The sequence below is a fragment of the Hyla sarda genome, chromosome 4, assembly GCF_029499605.1.
Source record: "Hyla sarda isolate aHylSar1 chromosome 4, aHylSar1.hap1, whole genome shotgun sequence".
NCBI classification, from domain to species: Eukaryota; Metazoa; Chordata; class Amphibia; order Anura; family Hylidae; genus Hyla; species Hyla sarda.
Genome location: NC_079192.1, coordinates 222,453,394 through 222,475,367, shown reverse-complemented (window position 1 = coordinate 222,475,367; position 21,974 = coordinate 222,453,394). Strand labels below are relative to the sequence as shown.

Genomic DNA, 21,974 nt, shown 5'->3' with positions numbered 1-21,974 from the left:
TGCATTAAACATCATACAAATTTCAATTAAGTGCTCATTACATAAAAACATTAAAATTTTATAAACAGTGTGTACATACATCTCCCATTGTGTGTATATATCATAGATCTTCAGTGCATATTTCATATATTAAAGTGCAAATTAGTGCATATTAGTGCATATAAGTGTTTTAAAACATAGCAGCGCTCGAAATTGAATGCTCCACTAACATTATGTTAATACATAGCAGCTGTATGATATAATTATACATATATAATATAATGAAATGGGGAGTTTGACTCTTACCCGCTCTGTACTTGTTTAATGGCGTCCAGTGGCGTGGGTGAAAACACCACTGCGCCTGTGCAGGAAGCGATCCCGGTCCAGAGCTGTCGCGCGAACAAGTCACGTGACTAACCCTGGGTCATGTGATCGCTTCCGCATACTACTGCACTGAAAGCGTCGCCCGTTGTCCTGGTTACCACCTGTGCTGATCAGCCCTGGTGTAAAGCAGAAAACAGACGCAGTGGATGCTATAAAGATATATGCCAGACCTGAATACAAAGTTAATCCATAGAGGCTTATGATGTATACTTATTATTAACCGAATCTATATAAATAGTGCATGAAGGTCCGTTCGCTAACCAACAAGAGTATTGGATAAAGAAAATAAAGGATATATATATATATATATAAAAAAATGAATGAATAAATAAAAATACAAAAAATAAATAAAAATAAAAATAAAAAAAATATTGAAATAAAATTTGAAAATTAAATTAAAGAAAAATATAATAAAGAAATACATAAAGAAATATAAATAAATAATATAAAAAAATATATATGAAAAAAAATTTGTAGATAAATATCACTCCTTATTTATAAGGATCCCTTCCTTTTTTTAGGGCAATTTTACACCCAGACACACCTTACATTTACATCTCAGAACCGCTCCTCTTATGTAGGACTTTCATCCCTCGGAGTCATCTCTGATCTCCAAAGGGATGTCTGTCACCGGGGGACAGTGACATTGGGATTGTAGGGTCCCAACATGTCTCCGTCTACCCACCTACATCTTGATTGGAGCTTCTCTGCTATTATAGCAGCATCAGTCTCACTCAATGTGGTCTGGGTTGTCCATTAATGGTATATGAATAGTAAAGAAATAGTAAAAAAACAAAATATGATAAAAAAGAAAAATAAACAAAGAAATTAAAAAAAATTAAAAAATAGATGTGTGTTGAGACAGAGTCACCCACCAACTGTATAGGGGGACTCTCTCTCGATCACACATCAACCTGTTGGAGAGGGAAACTGACATGCATGCACACTGGACCAATTCCAATTCTATAATATCATATTATATTCAAGAAAGGCACATGGTTAGAATATGTGCCTTTCTTGAATATAATATGATATTATAGAATTGGAATTGGTCCAGTGTGCATGCATGTCAGTTTCCCTCTCCAACAGGTTGATGTGTGATCGAGAGAGAGTCCCCCTATACAGTTGGTGGGTGACTCTGTCTCAACACACATCTATTTTTTTATTTTTTTAAATTTCTTTTTTTTTTATTTCTTTGTTTATTTTTCTTTTTTATCATATTTTGTTTTTTTACTATTTCTTTACTATTCATATACCATTAATGGACAACCCAGACCACATTGAGTGAGACTGATGCTGCTATAATAGCAGAGAAGCTCCAATCAAGATGTAGGTGGGTAGACAGAGACATGTTGGGACCCTACAATCCCAATGTCACTGTCCCCCGGTGACAGACATCCCTTTGGAGATCAGAGATGACTCCGAGGGATGAAAGTCCTACATAAGAGGAGCGGTTCTGAGATGTAAATGTAAGGTGTGTCTGGGTGTAAAATTGCCCTAAAAAAGGAAGGGATCCTTATAAATAAGGAGTGATTTTTATCTACAAAATTTTTTTCATATATATTTTTTTATATTATTTATTTATTTCTTTATGTATTTCTTTATTATATTTTTCTTTAATTTAATTTTCAAATGTAATTTCAATATTTATTTATTTTTTTATTTTTATTTATTTTTTTAATAATTTTTTTGTATTTTTATTTATTTATTCATTTATATATATATATATATATATATATATATATATATATATATATATATATATATATATCCTTTATTTTCTTTATCCAATACTCTTGTTGGTTAGCGAACGGACCTTCATGCACTATTTATATAGATTCGGTTAATAATAAGTATACATCATAAGCCTCTATGGATTAACTTTGTATTCAGGTCTGGCATATATCTTTATAGCATCCGCTGCGTCTGTTTTCTGCTTTACACCAGGGCTGATCAGCACAGGTGGTAACCAGGACAACGGGCGACGCTTTCAGTGCAGTAGTATGCGGAAGCGATCACATGACCCAGGGTTAGTCACGTGACTTGTTCGCGCGACAGCTCTGGACCGGGATCGCTTCCTGCACAGGCGCAGTGGTGTTTTCACCCACGCCACTGGACGCCATTAAACAAGTACAGAGCGGGTAAGAGTCAAACTCCCCATTTCATTATATTATATATGTATAATTATATCATACAGCTGCTATGTATTAACATAATGTTAGTGGAGCATTCAATTTCGAGCGCTGCTATGTTTTAAAACACTTATATGCACTAATATGCACTAATTTGCACTTTAATATATGAAATATGCACTGAAGATCTATGATATATACACACAATGGGAGATGTATGTACACACTGTTTATAAAATTTTAATGTTTTTATGTAATGAGCACTTAATTGAAATTTGTATGATGTTTAATGCACATGGGTATTTAAACCCCCTACTGATGTGTGACACTAAGCTTGAAAATGGCTCCATAGGAGCAGAAACGTTGCTTGTACTGATGTGACAGGAATAAATCAACACTTTTTTCACCGTTCTTTGGAGTGCTGCGTTATTGTTGGATCATATATATATATATATTATATTGTATGTGTTATTTTTCATCTGTTTTCTACTCTGCAGGTTTTATCTCTAATTTACAGTTCTCCCAGAGATGGTGGGTAGAGCTCCCTCCCCCCCCCCCTCCATAGACATTTTGCATACATAGGACAAAGCTGAGATCATTTTCAGAGAAGAAAATTTGAGCAGCAGAAGGGGTAAACGTTTTAGAACAGGAGAAATAAGCATTTTTGTCTAAGAAAATATATGACAAAGTTTCTTATGTTCACTTGTACTATTGATTTGTATTGGTCTATGCAAAGTTAGTTAAAATGATAGTGCCTATTTAAAGAGAAACATTACACCTTTAGTCCCACTCCTTGTGTACACACACAGCTTGTCCCGGAAGGTTTCCTGGACAAGAACACTTTTAGTGATGTTTATATATTTTTTGCTTTATGTTTTTATTTTTTTATTTATTTTTTTTGTATGTTTATTTGTGTTTCCTATTATTTTAATCCAGGTTTTCAAATGTTTGACTTATCTGGATTTGCGCAATAACAACTTCAAAACTTTCCCTTCTGCTTTTCTGGAAATGGGTAGTATCTCGTTCCTTGATATATCAAGAAATGAAATTGGACCTTTAATAGATCTGCAAACAAGCACAATATGCCCAACTTTAAAGCATCTAAATCTGTCATATAACCAGCTGAAAGAAGTTCCTGAATGTATTGGAAATGTTGCACAAAGGCTAGAAGAATTAATCCTTGAGGGGTAAGATGTCTTTCCACAGAATAGAAAGGAATGGGTTCTGTAAAAAAATGTTTTATCATGTAATGTGTTAATTACCATGTAATGTTATTACCTATCTTGCACCATGTTGCAGATCTAACTTATCACTCATCCCCTGGGAGTGCAGTGAATGCTGTTTCCTATGGTCCCTCTCAGTCTTGCTCTCCACCTGCTCACCCTCTCGCCTGAAACAAGGACCATGTGATATCTGTCTTCAGAAGAGGCCTGGCTTGCTCCAGTGTCTGTCTCATCACAACCCAGGCACCTTCCTTATGTGCCAGGCTGTGGGACTCATAGCATTTAGCTGCCGGGAACTGTAGTTTTACATGGTCATGCATGGTAGGAAGAGAAGATGCAATACATAATTGGTGAAAGAGGACACAGGAATTTTTATTACTGCTGATTTCCCCTGTAACTAGGGCTGACATATTATCCAAAGTTATAGGGTACATACAGCCCCCTGACACTATCTGCAGAGTTGATCTTGGTCTACAGGTACCTAGCAGTCCCTGCAAATATCTGGCATCGGCAACCACATGCCTGGCTGGGAAGCAAGTTATTGCTTCCTTCTGAGCTGTATACATAGAGCTCAGTGGGAGGAATACATAAACAGTAACAGGAAAACTTTCTGGTTTTTCCTTAGCAACAGTAAATGTTTTTTTTATTTTAGTAGAGCTTATAAGGTAGAGCTGTGATTGGTTGCTCTAGGTAAGCTAGACAGTTCTACTGTTAGTCTGTTTACAGTTATTGGGAAGGCAGGGACAGTAATAACCCTTCCCTCTGGAGAGCCAATCCGTTACTGACAACTGGCTTTCCATTCTAGCAGCGACACAATTTCCGTGTCCCTGCTATACTCTGCTCTACTGTTCTAAATTGCTGACCACTCAGATTTTTTTAAATTCTACAGGTGGTCCTTAGTGGTTAAAGGGGTTGCCACGACCCTCCCGCTCTGCTCCTCGGCCTGACGTTAGTCATAATTCCTGCCAAGCCCAACTGCCCACTGATTTAAAGTGAGAAATTTCACCATAAGCAGCTTTGGCTGTGGCCACTTAAAAACAGTAACTGGTGGCGGCGCCTGCTACGGGACAGTCCCACACCTGGGGACTGCCACTGTCACACCAATGTGTTTTTCAACCAGTTTGAAAACTCTGCTCTACTTTGTATGCAAGTGAGGAGGATGGTGGAAAAATGTGTGCTCTGTTGCGAGCAGGGTCATAGTTCAGGGAGGAAGTCAGGAAGTGATCCTTGGGGAGAAGAACAGTACAGAGATGTAGGTTATTTACTTAAAAACTTATTTTTTCCTTTACATGTATGTTTGTGCTTCACATCTTATATTAGCAACTTAACTACTAACTTTATCTCTTAGGAAAACCCCCGTAACCATCTATACTAGTTGCTTATATTGTAGAGTTTATAAACATTAAAATACCTTTTATTTTTTGCACAGTAATGCCATTTCAGAAATCCATTCACCACTATGCTTACCTGAACTGAGGACATTGAATCTAAACAAGAACATGATTTCTTTACTTGGACCCAATATCCTGAGTAGCTGTACCAAGCTCGACGTGTTTTGTGCCATGACCAATCAGTTGGGTGAGAATGCAGCTTGTTAATGCATAGATTGTGTAAATACTTTGCTTAACAATTTAAACAAAAGTACAGTTAGAACTAGATTTTGGAAAATATATGGTAGGGATTTTACCTTCCACGTGAAATGTGTGCAGTTATTTCCTGAGCCTGTGTCCTATGACAACATGCATAGGCAATAACAGAAGAAGCTTGTTTTAGCACCGATCTAAAGTTAGAGTTTCACCTAATAGGAATGTGTAATCAGAAAATATTGTTGTATTGTTTTTTTTTTTATGGTAAACCTTTTTTATAAATTTTTATTTTTTTATATCTATTCTGGCCTGAAGGCCCTTTCAGGCCAACACTTTTCACTTTAAGGGATTGCCTTTATGTGGCTCAGTGATTGTGTGCCCTAATAATGGATTGATAATCCTGTATATATATGTCATAACGACTTTCATAACATATTAGATTAAAAAATGTTTTGTTTTCTCCCTTTTTATAAGAATCACATAAGCCAATAGCTTGTTATTTATTTATGATTTGATTATCTGTTGCTGTTGCGTCACTTTAGTACTTCCTCCGCGCTTTTATGAGTTTGCCCCTATTTATATATTTTACTGTTCGGTTTTTCACAATGCCAGGGGAAAACAACCTACTCTTGTGACATTAGACACACACATCTTATGTGGGTCTGCCAAGAGCCAACCAAAATACTGCCCAAGGGGAAATACTGCTGCCTGGATTTATTATACACTGTATTCAGGAAAAGAGAGAGAAGAGTGTTTGGGCTGTCTCTGTTGCTGGGCATTTACAATGGTGGCAATGCCATTCATAACTGGTGTATATCTCTTATAAAAAGGGTTAATTGTTTTTGTACAGATGAGTCTATCCTCAGGATAGGCAATCAGTATTAGATAGGGAGTGGTCTGACTGTATGAAGGGGCTATGAGGCATCCAGGTTCCCCTCATTGTTTACTATGCGCAGCTCCATACTTTTCCTAGTGGCTGTGTCTGGAATTACAACTATCACTCACTTGAATGGGATAAAGCTATAGTAAACTGTAGTTCCATGTACAGCCACTATAAAGTGTAACTCCTACAGATAGACGCATCAAATTTAAGGACCCACATAACCCCTTTATACTAACATAAAATTCCATTGTTACTGTAATCAACAAATATTTTGTAGTTTATTTAAAACCTTTTTTCTTTTCTTTTTTTTTCTTTTCAGCAATGGTACCTAGTATACCTTCAAAGATAACAACTTTAAGGCTTTCCCATAATAAATTTAATAGTATCCCTAAAGAAATTCTTCAACTCTCTCAGTAAGTAAACCATTTATAAAAATTATACTATATTGTATCACATGATCACATTTTTTATTTAAACAAACAATGGTTATAGATGTAATTGTATAAATGGATGTGATGTTTGGCAAATTTTTGATAAAACATTAAACACTACCAACCATATAAGGTGTTATATAAAAATGGTTAGGACTCCTGCCCTTTGATCAGTTGAGGTCTCGTTGAAATCTCCCCTTGTCTGAACGCTTCCACTACCTGCAGCTGAGACATTTTATGTCGACTGTAGTGGGCTCTATGACGGTTTCCTGTGCCGGAGTGGCTCTCAGACAAGGGGCCTTCACTCTGATATCTACTCTTTCCTTCTCTAACCTCCCGGGGGTGTCACATTGTTACATGGTCGCTGGGAAACTGCACTCAATGCCACTATCCCCCTCCCTCAATGGAAGGTCATCTGGGAAAGGGCTTCTAAGGCTTCTATTTGTACTGCGTACAAAGAGACCCAATATAAGCTGATTATGGGTTGGTACCATACTCCAGAATTGTTAAATAGATTGAACCCTGACAGCCCCCCCAGTGTTGGCGTTGTGGAGTGGGATTGGGCACAGTGTTTCATATATTCTGGTTGTGTCCTCTCATGGAGGCTTATTGGAATGTGGTCCAGAGATTGGTACGTGAAGTTTTGGGAGTATTGGTTCCCCTATACCCACTTGTATATCTTCTTTTCCTCTCTTACCCCTCCCTGTCCAAGAAACCATTTAAGCTCTTTATGCATATAGCCCTGGCGGCTAAAACCCTTATTGCCAAAAGTTGGGGAAAAAAACCCTTCCTCCCTCTGAGTCTGACTTACTCCTTCGGATATGGGAGATCCGATCCCTGGAGTTTCTTACGGCCTACTTGAATAATACTATCCCCTCATTCCTATTGGTCTGGGAACCCTGGGATCGCTTTTCTGATAGGCAACCGCCTTGACTTCCTGCTTCTTTTTTCTTTCCTTTTTTCTCACCCCTCATCTCTTTTCTACCTCTCTGTCACCCTTATGTGAGTGGTTTCGGTTCGTTTATTATGTCATTTGCTTGTCTTTGTTCTTTTGCAATGCTTTTTAGTTCTTTTTAATGGCAGGCAGATGACTGCGTCTTCTTAATACCCCGGTACCGTAGCATATGTCAGGATGCTCTACAGTTTATTATCTAAGTTGGATTCCTTGTTAGCCTGTATCTGCAAAAAAAAAATGGTTAGGACAGAAAGGCAGATTGTGAGGAAAAGCAATTACAACTAGTGAAAAGAAAAGAAAACAAAACAGAAAAGCGGCCCATAGCAACCAATGGGGATGCCATTTCTCAAGAAGCCTGTCTTTGCCTGCCTGTGTTGGCGATGTACATTGGGAGGACTCCTGACATATATTTTAAAGTGAGGCTGCAACATATCCCACTGTCAACTTATACAGAAAAATGCTTCCTGTTCATACAACCCCTCCTCAGCTACTGGGGTGTGAGAGGACATGAAGATGATTGGTATTATGAAAGATTCCTCTCCAAAAGTACAGCTCCAGAACGGGCACCTCCTCAAGTAAAGGGATAGTGCAGGTTCTGGCTTTCCCAGCCAGTGCCATTCAGAGAGGACTCTGTATTACATCCTGTATCTGCTAAGAGAAGTAGTGCTTAAAGGTGTTATCCAGACTATAAGCTTTTATGGCCTATCCTTAGGATAGACCATTAGTAGAAGATGGTGAGGTTCTGAATCCTAGAAAACTGTTTAAAGGGATCAGGATGCTTGTGTGAGTGTTGCAGTCTCTTCAGTGTTGGCCTTGGTTAACATCTCTTTTGTATGTGCAAAAGTTTTGAAAGTCAACCACTGTTTTGACCACCTGTGTAAACCCCTGGGTACTTCATTCAGATTTGGTTTATCCTGCATACAGTGGTTACAATATAGTACCTGACCCACTGACACAGCCTGCCCCCTTCAACTAGGAAGAAACTTATAGAGTTTGTCAGCACGGAGCAGAAAGTGGGCCACCAGGGAGTGAGGAAAGGTAATACGGATTTGGGTTCCCATACAGCTTCTATAAATATGAGAAATCATTCATGTGTAGCTCCCATTTGTTTTGTTACTACACAAGTTATAAAACCAATAACATGTCTAAAGACTATACTTACTGCTATTTAGAATTTTTTTTTTTACTTTTCCGACTACGTAATATTATGTCTCTTTCTTTGCCTTAAGTTTAAGAACAGTAGATTTAAGCAACAATCAGATTAGTAATCTACCTGGTCCACTGGAATGGGCTTCAATAAATCTGCGAGAAATTGTATTGAATCACAATGAGATTAGCATATTGAATATTGGGGACCTCAGTAAAGATTCAAGCAGATGGTCACGTCTCGAGAAACTACATCTTTCTCATAACATGATCAAGGAGGTAATACTATATATTTCAATGATAATATTGCCTTGTTTTACAAATCAGGGTTTACTGTAATTTTAATACCAGACTGTATTTTAGATACCGCCTGAAATTGGATTTCTTGTGAATGTCACTTGTTTTGATATAAGCCACAATCCAGATTTAAGGTCATTTCCAGATGAAATGGGAAAACTTACTAAAGTGTGGGACCTTCCACTTGATGGACTACATCTTGATTTTGACCTGAAGCACATAGGCTACAAAGCCAGAGACCTAATACGGTACTATGCTTTTGTAATATTTTCTTTTCACTGTATATTGCACAGGTAATATACCTGAATCTATAATATTTTAAATGTATTATCATATTAAAGGAAACCTGTCACTAGTTTTCTGCGGCCCCAACCACGAAAGAGATTTGTCAATCTAAGACCTGTTTCTTGCTCTAGTTCATCTGTTGATCTGAGCACCATTTCTGGCCCTAATTCATCCGTCTATCTGAGCACTGTTTCTGGCCCTAGTTCATCTGTGAATCCGAGCCCTGTTTCTGGCTCAAATTCTATCTATGGTTATTCTAAAATGGCACACCCATTCATAGTGCATCCTAGATCATTGTGTTAAAGTGAATATGTGGTCATTTCTAAAAATGCAATGTAGTGGTGTAAGTTCCTTGGGGGAGGGGCTAATCTCTTACCTTTTTAACGGATTGTGTAGATCCGTACCCATCAACCTCCACCCCCCCTTCTGGAGTAATGGGGTGTTTTATTTCCTTCTGACAGATTTCTGAATCCATCAGATGGACATGCACAATTATGAAACACTGTATTGCTAGGAGGTATGGGTGGGCTTATTAGGGGTTGGGGGGCGTGAATAACTTGCCTCCATGTAGTACACTCTCCCATTGCTTCCTTCTGAGATCCGGCTGACTACAACAGAAAGAAGAGATGGTAGTGCATACTGCACTGGAGTTATTCACACCCCCTGCCCTGTTAAGCCCACCCATGCCTCCAAGCACCCCAGTGCATAACTTAACTCACTGTGTTAAGTGGGGGTGCCATTTTAGAATAGTGTTTTATGCTACCTGTTTTGTAGCTGCTGTGCCTGGTATTGCAGCTCTCTGCTGCTCAGTCCCATTTAAGTTAATGGACCAGGCACAGTTACTGTGAAATGTAAAGGCGACAATAAATGCAAAAAAAGTACACTCGGCACTTGGGGTTGACACTTGTGGAGGTGATGTATTAGGGATTTTGAACTGTACGATAGGCTAGGGATGGCGGTGCTTAGTGCTTTGGATGCAAGGAATAATGATAGTGCCTATAGAAGAAAATGGTAGTACGGCGCTCACTTTGTCTTTACCTTACTGTGACCTGTACAATGTTTTAAAGAAGTAAAAGAATAAAACTGCTGCTAGGAGGGTGAGTGCTGTACTACCATTTTCTTCTATAAGCAAAATGTAAAGGGCTTTGCTTGTTAAACAATGGTGGGGATGCTGGTTTTCTGGAGTTCCACAGTTCTTTTTAACCAGCTCAATTGTTGCTGGTGTCCAGGATTCAGACCTTCACTGAACTTGATGGCCTATCAATATCATTAGTATTATTACTTTTATAGAAAAAAAAACTTCTTTAGGCATGGTTCACACACTGTTTCTTCAGCATTCTTTTTATCCTGGCATTTTATGTTAAATGCAGTGTAAATACCACAAATTGCCACAGCTTTGCAGTGTACTTTTTGACCTCAGTCCTGTAAAAACCACACTGACAAAAACAACAATGCAAAACCATGACAATTTCCTGTGTCCTAAAAATTTTAACAAGGTTTGGTTGCCCTGGTACTAGAAGCCTCGACAGTCTATTCTGGACAGGCATCTCAGTCAGTCTAGTCTTGTCCTAGGTCTGCATCGTTGTGCTGGATGGGAGGAGGGGGAGCTCTGGGGGTTGCGTGATGTGTGTGTGGTTGTTTGTCTGGTTGTCGTGGGCCGGTTCCACTCCAGGGGTTCCACAGTGTATCCCTCTCCCCTGACTCACTGTTATTGCTTCTGCCCTATCATATGTTCATTATTTTACTATTGTATTATTTCCTGATGGTTTCCTCCATAGGGCATATTCTTTTTGTCAAACCTGGTGTTCGGGCTGCGCTGTTGTGGCTGCCTGGAGTTTTGTTGTTCTCTTGTATTGCCAAAACATTTATTGTGTTACCTTTCACTGTTATGCTGTCTGTGATGATAATTACTAAACTGCTGAGAAGTTTTCTCTACAGAACAGGAAGTCTCAGTTTATTATTACAATAAGTGGTCAGAAAAAAAACTGCAAGATATCAGAATTGTTTTACAATATAGATAGTAAGGCAGAATCTCCAAAACCAAAAATAAATAATATTATGATTAACCTAAAAACCTAAAAATACTAAATATGATTAACCTAAATATCTGAGTTGAGCACATTATTTTCTTATGACCTATTTCCTTCAAGTGGTTACGGTAATCTACAAAGTATTAGTTTGATAGATTTATAAATATGCCCTTGTTTGTTTTTTTTTTTTTTACTAAATTATAAAACACATAGATTTCATAGACCTAATACCATTATATCATTTAGGTTTCTTCAGCAGAGATTAAAAAAGGCTGTTCCTTATAATCGTATGAAACTGTTTATCATGGGAAACACTGGAAGCGGTAAGACAACACTTGTACACCAGTTAATGAAAGAAAAACGCCCTGGGCAGGGACCAGAGAAGGCTACCATTGGTATTGATGTGAAGGACTGGCCTATTCTGTTAAGGGGGAAAGTAAGGAAGGATATCACCCTGAATGTATGGGATTTTGCAGGTAAGAAAGTATTTTCCAGATCAAAAGTTGCAGGTTTTATCCATCCCTGGATTACTTGTGTTGAAAATTTTATTAAAGTTTGTGTCATCTAGATAATTTATTTTTACCAATGAGAGACAGGTACTGGAATATGTTCTTTTTTTCTAATCTGTTTTGGATTTTCTGATTGTATTTTTTTTGTTTCATTTTTTTTTTTGTACAATATTATGAGGATCAGCCATGACTGTGTCCTTCAGCCTTAACCTTTTACATTTATGTCATGTGAATACAGTTTGTTAATGCATGTGACCTGCTTGGTTTTAGGCCAGGAGGAGTTTTATAGCACTCATCCGCATTTTATGACTCCACGTGCTTTGTACCTTGTGGTTTACGACCTCAGCAAAGGGGCCTCAGAAGTTGATGCAATAAAACCTTGGCTTTTTAACATAAAGGTAACATTTTGCTTAATATTGTTTTAGTAAATCAAATGATGTCAGGTGAGCGAGTGACCACATAGACTTACATTGTTGCCGCAGGACATAGATCACTGAGAGCCGGGGAGTAAAGTGTGCTACCCTGCACTTCTTCCCGCTCATTCTGATTGGTGAGACCTGTAATATAAGTGGCTGTCATTTCTTCTGATGCTCTGTATGCTATTTCTATTAGTTTGCTAAAGTTGATAATCAAATATATTCCACTTTTTCTGTATTCATAGAATTTGTTTCCATTTCTATAGGCCCGTGCATCATCTTCACCTGTTATTCTTATTGGAACACACTTGGATGTATCTGATGAAAAACAGAGAAAAGCCTGCATAAATAAAATGAAAATGGAGCTTTGTAATCAACGGGAGCTTCCCTGTGTCCAGGATTATCATTTTGTTAATGCTACAGAGGAGTCAGATGCTTTGGCAAAACTTAGGAAGTCCATCATAAAAGAATGTTTGAATTTTAAGGTAAGTCTCAGACAAATCTAGGAAATGCAGTTGGCTATGTTCTTTTATTTGGCAGCACATTTTATCTAGATAACATAATGGTGTAAGTATGCTGCCACCAAGTGGGTAAAGTACATTACTGCAACTGCTTTCAATTTTATAAAATGACTGCACCTTCTGTGCTATAAAAAAAGCAAGCAACCCATGGTACGTGTGTTCAGTATGTCATGAGGTTGAGTCACTGTCAGCCATAATGTAGGAACCATACAATAAATACAATGACCACAAAGGTTTAGCATCATGCATTTAGAAAACATTTGCATCACTTTTTTTAACAGAATAAATGTAGTGTGTATGAGGCACCTTGCGCATCAGTTGGAACATATGTTGTCCCTCTTTTTTGATCCATAGAAAGTAAAGATGTACAGAAAAATGAATCTCCCAAACATGTTGTGCAAAGGAGATCTTTCAAATCATCGGAAATTATGTTTGTAGTATTACATCTCATAGCACATACTTATATGTCATTGTCTTTCATTTGTTTAGATTAGAGACCAACCAGTTCTTGGGCAGCTAATTCCAGACAGCTATCTGGAGCTTGAGAAGAAAATCCTGATGGAAAGGAAGAACGCTCCAGTTGAATTTCCTGTAATAAACCACAAGAGGCTCAAGGATATTGTAGAGGAAAACCAACTGGATCTGGATGAGCATGAACTTCAACATGCTGTTCATTTTCTAAATGAATCTGGTAATGGGACTGTCTAGTATTTTACCATTGTCTGACTGAATTACAGCAAAGCAAAGTCTTTGCTTAAAATGAGACAAAAAGTACTTCCCTATGTCTCGTGCCTGTGTGAATCGTTCTATATTCCTAGCTATTTTAGGTCAGAAATGCCATACCTGGATTTGTGTGTACTGTCTGTGTGAATGTCCTCCAGTGGTCTTTGTTGACATATTATGTTAAAAAAAAAAATAGCTTAAAGGGGTACTCCAGCCCTAAGACATCTTATCCCCTATCCAAAGGATAGGGGATAAGATGTCTGATTGCGGGGGTACCGCCGCTGTGGACCCCCGCAATCTCTCATGCAGTACCCACCTGTGTGAGCTGCATGCCACCGCTGGAGGCTCAGAGTCTGAAGTCTCACGACCACGGGGGCAGGAGTTTTCTGATGTCACAACTCCGCCCCCTGTGTGATGTCATGCCCCGTCCCCTCAATGCAGGTCTATGGGAGGGGGCATGACGGCTCACACAGGTGGGTGCTGCATGAGATATTGCAGGGGTCCCCAGCGGTGGGACCCCTGCGATCAGACATCTTATCCTCTATCCTTTGGATAGGGGATAAGATGTCTTAGGGGTGGAGTACCCCTTTAAGTATAAAATTTTAAGCAGCAGACGCAGCCTTCCCAAACTCTTGCCACATTAACGATGCTAAACAGATTATAAATCGTAACAAAAAAAGGCACATAGTCAAACACTTTATTTTAGTGTGAATTTGCAAGTACAACGAAATACTGTATACATAAAATATGTATACTTAAAAAGTAAAAAAATACAATGAAAAGAAACATTAGCTCTACCTAGTAAAGAAAGTAAAGGCCATATAAGTAGGTTTGTCAGCTAAATGTGCTGCCCTATGTATGGTACTAATATAACAGCTATAGGTCCCTACTCCTAGTAGCCAAATGACGCAAAGAAATAATTGTTCTGTTTGGCTAGGAGGGCTGAAAGAATACAGCTGTATTCATTAGGAGAGTGCCCACCCTGCCCATCAGAGTGGTTACTACAAATAGGAGGTGCAGAGTGCTCCCCATATTAACACACCTATGAAAGAAAACCTAGATTTTTTTTATGTTCCCCACTTTAAAGAGTCATGCATAATAACTAAAAAGTGTTTGGTGATTTTGAACCAAAAAGAAGGTCACAGAGGTAGTTAAAATGGACAAGGGCATTTTAATGTATGCCGAATGCAGAAATTTATGGGAAAAATCTGTATATCCATATCCCTACATAAATTACTTTAAAGGGGTATTCCAGGATTTTTTTTTTATTTGACTATGCTACAGGGGCTGTAAAGTTAGTGTAGTTCATAATATAGTGTCTGTACCTGTGTGTGTGACGGTTTTCTCACAATTCTTATGTTATTTTCACCCCACTATTTATTTTTATCAGCATACAAAATGACTGTTGTCTCAGATTTTTCCCAGGTTGCAATACGGCCGAGACCTGACTCGCTAGTCAGCTGATGACAGGGAGCCTGTCTGCTTCAATGGGTGGAGGGATCGCTTGGTGGGAGAGGGATCAATCTGCAACTAATGCAACAGCTGTAGGCACCCTGATTGAAAACCACAGGTCTTTTGAATGGATGCAGCTCATTTATGTTTCAATGGGTGGGGTGGCTGATGTGTGGGAGGGAGGAAAATGGAATTATGGGATTTGTAGTAAAAAAAAGAAAAATCAAAGAGGAAATAGCAGTTCACAAAAAGCTAGCCACAGTTTTATGGTAATCTCACAACATAGCCATTTAGCCCCAAGACAAGGGCAGATCCTTCTTAAGCATGTCCATTACTGTCTGCCAGGTACATACTAAAATCACCTTACAGTGGATAACTCCTTTAACAACGTTTAGAGATTTACTATAAGATTATGTAGATTTACGGTGGTAAATAATGAGCTATTCTCACTTCACTGACTTACCTTCTTTATGTTGTTTTTCTTCATATGTGGTTGTTTATTCCAACCTAGAAAGACAGATTAAGCATTTGCATTTATTCACAGTCTGTTATTGTTAATAGCAATAGAATTGTGTGTGTGTGTGTGTGTGTGAACATATTAATTGTGACCACATGTTCTTTATGTATATTTTTACAGGAGTATTATTGCACTTTGAGGACCCTGCTTTACAGCTACGAGATCTTTATTTTGTAGACCCGGAATGGCTCTGTAAAATAATGGCACAGGTTATTATGGTCTATTTCTATCTATTTCTATGTTTTATGATTTTTATACAGTATTGCATACATTTATTAAAAATAGAAAAAAAATCCTCAAATTAGCCCTATGAACTTACTTCCTGTTTCCAATAGATGGCATGTATTTAGATGACACTGGAAAAACATGTACGCCCTGAGAGACATCTGGACTATGAAACGAGTGCAGGAGCTGAGACTCCCCGCTAATGGCAGATTTTAATGATCACACTGATGTTTGCCATGATCACAGCATCTAAAGTATTACCTGGGCTTTGTGACACTCATTGGACCATATGCAGTGCGATTTAGGTGGTCTAATCAGACATTATGGCGGCTGGAGGTCTCTTTACCTCCTCTGCGCGGCCCTACCAGGATCCATTTGTATAGTCTGCCTTCTAGCAGGCTATACTGGTGGATCACCAGTATTACTGATCAGTGCTATGCGAATGCACAGCACTAAACAGTAATAGCAATTGAGTGATTGCTATAAATAGTCTCCTATTCTCTTAATGATCCCATATGATGAACAGCATAAGCGTATAAAATTACCAAAGTCCACAATTACCGATTTTTGGTCACATCACATCCCAGAAAAAAAATTAAGGGGTACTCCTGTGAAAAACATTTTTTTTTTATCAACTGGTGCCTTAAAGTTAAACAGATTTGTAAATTGCTTCCATTAAAAAATCTTAATCCTTCCAGTACTTTTTAGCAGCTGTATGCTACAGAGGAAATTCTTTTCTTTTTTAATTTCTTTTTTGTCTTGTCCACAGTGCTCTCTGCTTACACCTGATGCCTGTATCAGGAACTGTCCAGAGCAGGAGAAAATTCTCACAGCAAACCTATGCTACTCTGGACAGTTTCTAACACGGACAGAGGTGTCAGCAGGGAGCACTATGGACAAGACAAAAAAGAAATTCAAAAAACAAAGAATTTCCTCTGTAGCATGCAGCTGCTAATAAATACTGAAAGGATTAAGATTTTTTAATAGAAGTAATTTACAAATCTGCTTAACTTTCTGGCACCAGTTCATTTACAAAAAAAAAAAAAAGTTTTCCACCAGTGTTTTTTGAACAAAAAGCCACACACTGTGGTAGTGATAAAAACTACAAATCACGGCACAAAAAATGAGACCTGATACAGCCCTGTATATGTAAAAATAAGAAAGTTATAGGGGCTAGCTACTTTCCACACAAGACATTTGATGCCTGGTAAAGCCCACCTCTATACTTCATTTTAACTGGTTTAATGCCACATTTCTGATAATAAACATCACCTCCATGTTTTCCTAATTTTTGTAAATTATATAGCTCATAATAATTCTTGATGCTTTGTACTTTACATTTTTTTTTTTTCTCTTTCTCTCAGATTTTGACAGTTAAAGTTGAAGGATGTCAGAGAAATCCCAAAGGCATAATCCTGTGTGCAGATGTGAAGAAATTTCTTTCCAAGAAAAGAAAGTTTCCTGAAAACTATATTTCACAGTATTTAAAGCTTCTGGAAAAATTTCAAATAGCTTTACCACTTGGTGAAAGGCAACTTCTCATTCCAAGCAGGTATAACTGTGCTTGTTAAATGAGCAGCATATCGATCTGCTGAAACTTTGTCTCTTCAAAACAGAAACATACAATTGTATACTATATATGTAGTATGGTATTAACCCATTAAGGGCATAGCGTTTTTCCGTTTTGCACTTTCGTTTTTCCTCCTTACCTTTTAAAAATCATAACGCTTTCAATTTTGCACCTAAAAATCCATATGATGGCTTATTTTTTGCTCCATCAATTCTACTTTGTAATGACATCAGTCATTTTACCCAAAAATCTACGGCGAAACGGAAAAAAAAAATCACTGTGCGACAAAATGGGAAAAAAAGCCATTTCTCTATCGGCTCCATTGGGGGACACAGACCATGGGTATATGCTGCTGTCTCTAGGAGGCTTGACACTATGGCAACAAGAAAAGTCGGCTTCTCCCAGCAGGGTATACCCGTCCACAGGCACCTGAGGTAATCAGTTTTAGCTTAGTGTCTAAGGAAGTAGACACTGGTCTGGGGTTCTCCCCAGACCAGGTCTCATATTTTTTATTTTCCTAGGTTAGGGAAGTGTTAGTTTTTTATTCCTTGGCTGATTCGGCTACCTTCAAGGATCCAGCGGACATAAAGGTGGAGACTTTAGCAAACTTTGCCTATGAAAAAAGCAGGTTCTTCCTGCTTTTGCTTCGGCCTGGGTGTCAAGGGCTCTTGCAGGATGGTCTCCCATCTCCAACAGGGTAATCTTCAAGATCCCTCTGGAGGATTTATTTAATCTAGCTCTCCGATGCTCCGCAGCTGGAGATTCTCTGTGTTCTGCTTCCATGCGCAGCCACTGTGCTGCCTTTGCCACAGGCTACCTGGTAGCCCCCGTCCCTCCATGTGGCTTAAAGCCTGGAATGTGGACGCTGCTTTCAGGAAGTGAGGCGACGGGCAGAAAAGAGTTCTTTATTACCTCTGGATAAGGCTCACAGAACCGCTTTCCGTCGTAAGTCCTCTTTCCGGTTCTGCGGACCTTTGGTACCAACAAAGGGTACCAACAAAGGGTCCAGCTGGGCGCCTTCACGGGAAGAGGGCTCCCTCCTTCCGGAGCTGTCCCTCCCGGAGGCCGGCTATATGTTCCGGACGTTTTAAGGGCCCCATCAGGCACCCGTAGGCCTTCCTCGGTCTGAAGGGTCGCCCCCACCCGCCGACCTTTCTCGGGTGGTTGGTCGCTTCTTACTCTTCTGGGATACCTGGACCACGCACATTCAGGATTCCTGGGTCAGGGATGTGGTAGTCAACGGATACAGGATTGAATTTGCTTCCCTTCCATGGGATTGCCTTTTTTCTTTCCTGGACCCTCCGGTTCCCCTCTCTAGCGAAGGCAGTTCGGGGCGTGCTCCAGCTCCTTTTTTATCCAGGGAGTAATTGTCCCGGTTCCTTCAGGGGAACGTTTTCGAGGTTTATTCCAACCTCTTTGTGGTCCCCAAGAAAGGCGTTTCTGTTCGCCCAATCTTGGTTCTCAAGTATCTTAGCCAGCATCTTCTGCTTTCCCATCCCAAATGGAGTCTCTCCGTTCAGTGCTGGCGTTCCTGGTTCACGGGGAATTTTCGTTCCTCGGTGGACATCAAAGATGCCTGCCTCCACATCTCATTGTTTCCCGGTCATCAGCCGTACCTCCGCTTTGCAGTTCCGGACGGTCATTTTCTATTGTGGCTCTCCATTTCGGTCTGACCACTTCTCCGCGGACCTTTACCAAAGTCCTGGTGCCTGTGATAGCCTTTTTACGGACAACAGTTGTTTCCGGGATTCCTTACTTGGACGACCTCCTGATCAGAGTTCCAGCCAGGGCCCAGATCCTGGAGAGTCTTAGTCTCAACCTCCAGACCTTGTCTCACTTCGGTTGGATGGTCAATCGGGACAAGTCCAACCGCTCTCCTGGGGCTCCAGATCGACGCGGCCTCTGCCCGCTTTCGACTCCGCCGACCAATCGGCTGACTCTCTTATCAAGAGTCCGATGACTACGGCACCATTCGCTTTTGCATGGATGTCCTGGGCCGGTTAGCGGAGGCCGTGCCATTTGCCCAGTTTCATCACCAACCTCTTCACTGGTGATTCTCTTCCGGTGGGACAGGTCTCCATTCTCTCTCGACCGCAAGATCGTTCTTTCTCGACAGTCTTGTCGGTCCCTTCTATGGTGGCTTCGTTTCCCTCCAGTTTTTTTCAGGGGCGCTCCTTCCTTCCCCTCCCTGCCAGTCTGTTGGGCTGGGTAGGTGTTTTCAGGGACCGGTCGGTCTGGGGCCTTGGTCCCCGAGAAGCCCTTTTCCCCTTCAACATGTTGGGCCTAGGGCAATCCTTTCTTTGCTTGCTTCTTGGGAAATTCCCTTCTGGGTGGAACTCAGGTTTCCGGCCATCTCAGCTATCTTCATTCCGGGCGTCTCTGGGATGTGGTCTTCTCAGCCGGTCCTCAGTCGTCCAAGGCGAGTGGTCCTCACATCCGGAGAGGTTTGCAGTGATCTGCAACGCCTGGGGTGCACCAGGCGTGGACCTCTGCACGTCCCGCCACAACCAAAAGAGTTCCCCTCTCTTGGTCGGGCTTTGCCCTACCTTATCTGTTTATTGGTCAGGCTTTGCCCTACCTCATCTGTTTCCTCCCCTTCCTCTGTTTTCGGGAGGAAACTCTCAGCAGAGGGCCATTCTCGTGGCCCAGCCTGGCCCCGGCGGGCGTGGTACGTCGTCATGGTCAGGCTCCTGAACGACTTAACGCTGCGCCTTCTCTATCGTCTAGACCTCTTATCTCAGGTCTTCTGTGCCACCCCTATTTACCGTCTCTGCTTTGGACGGTGTGGTGGTTGAGACAGCGGTTCTGAGGACCTTTTTGAGGTTTCTCTTCCTGAGTGGTTTGCACCATGCTGAGGGCACACAAGCCTTCCTCTGCAAGATTTACCATCATACCTGTCGGTCTTATTTTTGTTGGTGTGAAACTCAGCCTTTTTTTCTCCCGTCAGGGTTTTCCTTCCCCGACCCCTTTCCCTTTCCAGCTGGGGTTGGCCCAAGGGTTGGCTTTCAGCTCCCTTAAGGGTCAAAGGTTCGGCTCTTTCCATTCTTTTTCAACGTCCTCTGGCTTTCAAGCTGCCCCTCCCTATCGGTCCCCATCTTCCTGCGAGGCGCCCCTTTTGAACCTCTCAGGGACATTTCTCTTCGCCTCCTTCCCCGGTAGGTGGCGTTCCTTATTGCTCTTACCTCTGTTAGGAGGGGTCAGAGCTGGCAGCTCTCTCCTGCCGTTCTCCCTCCCTGGTTTCCGTCCAAGTCCGTCCTTCTTACCTGAGATGGTTTTGATTTTTCATCTCAATGAGGACATCGTCCTGCCGTCCTTTTGTCCGGCCCCTTCTCATCCCTGGGAGCGTTTGCTCCACCACTTGGTTGTGGTGAGGGCTGTTTGGACATGTCTCTCAGTCACTCTTTCCTTTCGGCAGCGTGTCTCCCTTTTTTTTGTTTTTCCGGAAGGTCGTCGTACAGGAAAACCTGCTTCTACGGCCACCATTTTTCGGTGGATCCTGTCTGCTATTTCGGAAGCTTACCACTGCAAGGGGAAGATCCCACCCTTCAGGGTTTTGGCTCATTCCACCTGTTTTTGGGGCATCCTGGGCACTCCGCTACGTGGCTTCGGCCTCGCAGTTCTGTAAAGCGTCCACGTGGTCGTCTTTGCACACTTTCACAAGGTCCTACCAGATTCATACCTTTGCATCAGCTGATGCTCCTCTGAGCCGTAAGGCGTTGCAGGCGGCGGTGGTCCAGCTGTCCACCTGACTGATTTCCTTACCCACCCAAGGGACGGCTTTGGTACGTCCCATGGTCTGTGTCCCCCAATGGAGTCGATAGAGAAAAGGAGATTTTTATGCTTACCGTAAAATCTCTTTCTCAAAGGATATATTGGGGGACACAGCTCCCACCCTTTTTCTGGTGTTCCTATTTCAGTTATCTGTCCGAGGGTGTGTTCAGTTACCTTTTTTCTTCTGGTTGCTCGGACAGTTTGTGGTTTTTCTCTGTCGGTCTTCTCCTATTGCTCTGGGACTAAAACTGATTACCTCAGGTGCCTGTGGGCGGGTATACCCTGCTGGGAGGAGCCGACTTTTCTTGTTGCCATAGTGTTAAGCCTCCTAGAGACAGAAGCATATACCCAAGGTCTGTGTCCCCAAATGGATCCTTTGAGAGAGATTTTACGGTAAGCATGAAAATCTCCTTTTTGTAAATTTTGGGGGCTTCTGTTTCTACACAGTAAATTTTTCATTAAAAATGACACTTTATCTTTATTCGGTAGGACCATACGATTAAAATGATACCCTACTTATATAGGTTTGATTTTTTATTACTTGGAAAAAAAAAAACTACATGCAGGACAAATTTTTTTTTAAATTGTCCTCTTCTGACCCCTATAACTTTTTTATTGTCCCATGTACGGGGCTGTATGAGGGCTCATTTTTTGCGCCGTGATCTGAAGTTTTTATTGGTACCATTACGTTTAAAATTGTCCTCTTCTGACCCCTATAACTTTTTTATTGTCCCATGTACGGGACGGTATGAAGGCTCATTTTTTGCGTCGTGATCTGAAGTTTTTATTGGTACCATTACGTTTAAAATTGTCCTCTTCTGACCCCTATAACTTTTTTATTGTCCCATGTACGGGACGGTATGAAGACAAATTTTTTGCGCTCTGATCTAAAGTTTTTATTGGTTCCATTTTTTTTTTATCTGACTTTTTGATAGCTTT

General features: G+C 40.6%; 1 protein-coding gene across 3 annotated transcripts in view; it reads left to right on the top strand.

Moving 5' to 3' along the window:
• LRRK2 (leucine rich repeat kinase 2) overlaps positions 1-21,974 on the top strand; it is a 148,123-nt gene that overhangs the window by 80,038 nt on the left and 46,111 nt on the right. For all 3 annotated transcript variants that reach the window (XM_056573633.1, XM_056573631.1, XM_056573630.1), the window contains exons 25-35: positions 3,432-3,682; positions 5,148-5,296; positions 6,507-6,600; positions 8,803-8,998; positions 9,083-9,264; positions 11,578-11,807; positions 12,111-12,238; positions 12,523-12,741; positions 13,267-13,468; positions 15,590-15,678; positions 17,059-17,246. In XM_056573633.1, coding sequence (XP_056429608.1) covers positions 3,432-3,682; positions 5,148-5,296; positions 6,507-6,600; positions 8,803-8,998; positions 9,083-9,264; positions 11,578-11,807; positions 12,111-12,238; positions 12,523-12,741; positions 13,267-13,468; positions 15,590-15,678; positions 17,059-17,246 — 1,928 coding nt within the window. The remainder of the gene's footprint in view (positions 1-3,431; positions 3,683-5,147; positions 5,297-6,506; positions 6,601-8,802; positions 8,999-9,082; positions 9,265-11,577; positions 11,808-12,110; positions 12,239-12,522; positions 12,742-13,266; positions 13,469-15,589; positions 15,679-17,058; positions 17,247-21,974) is intronic.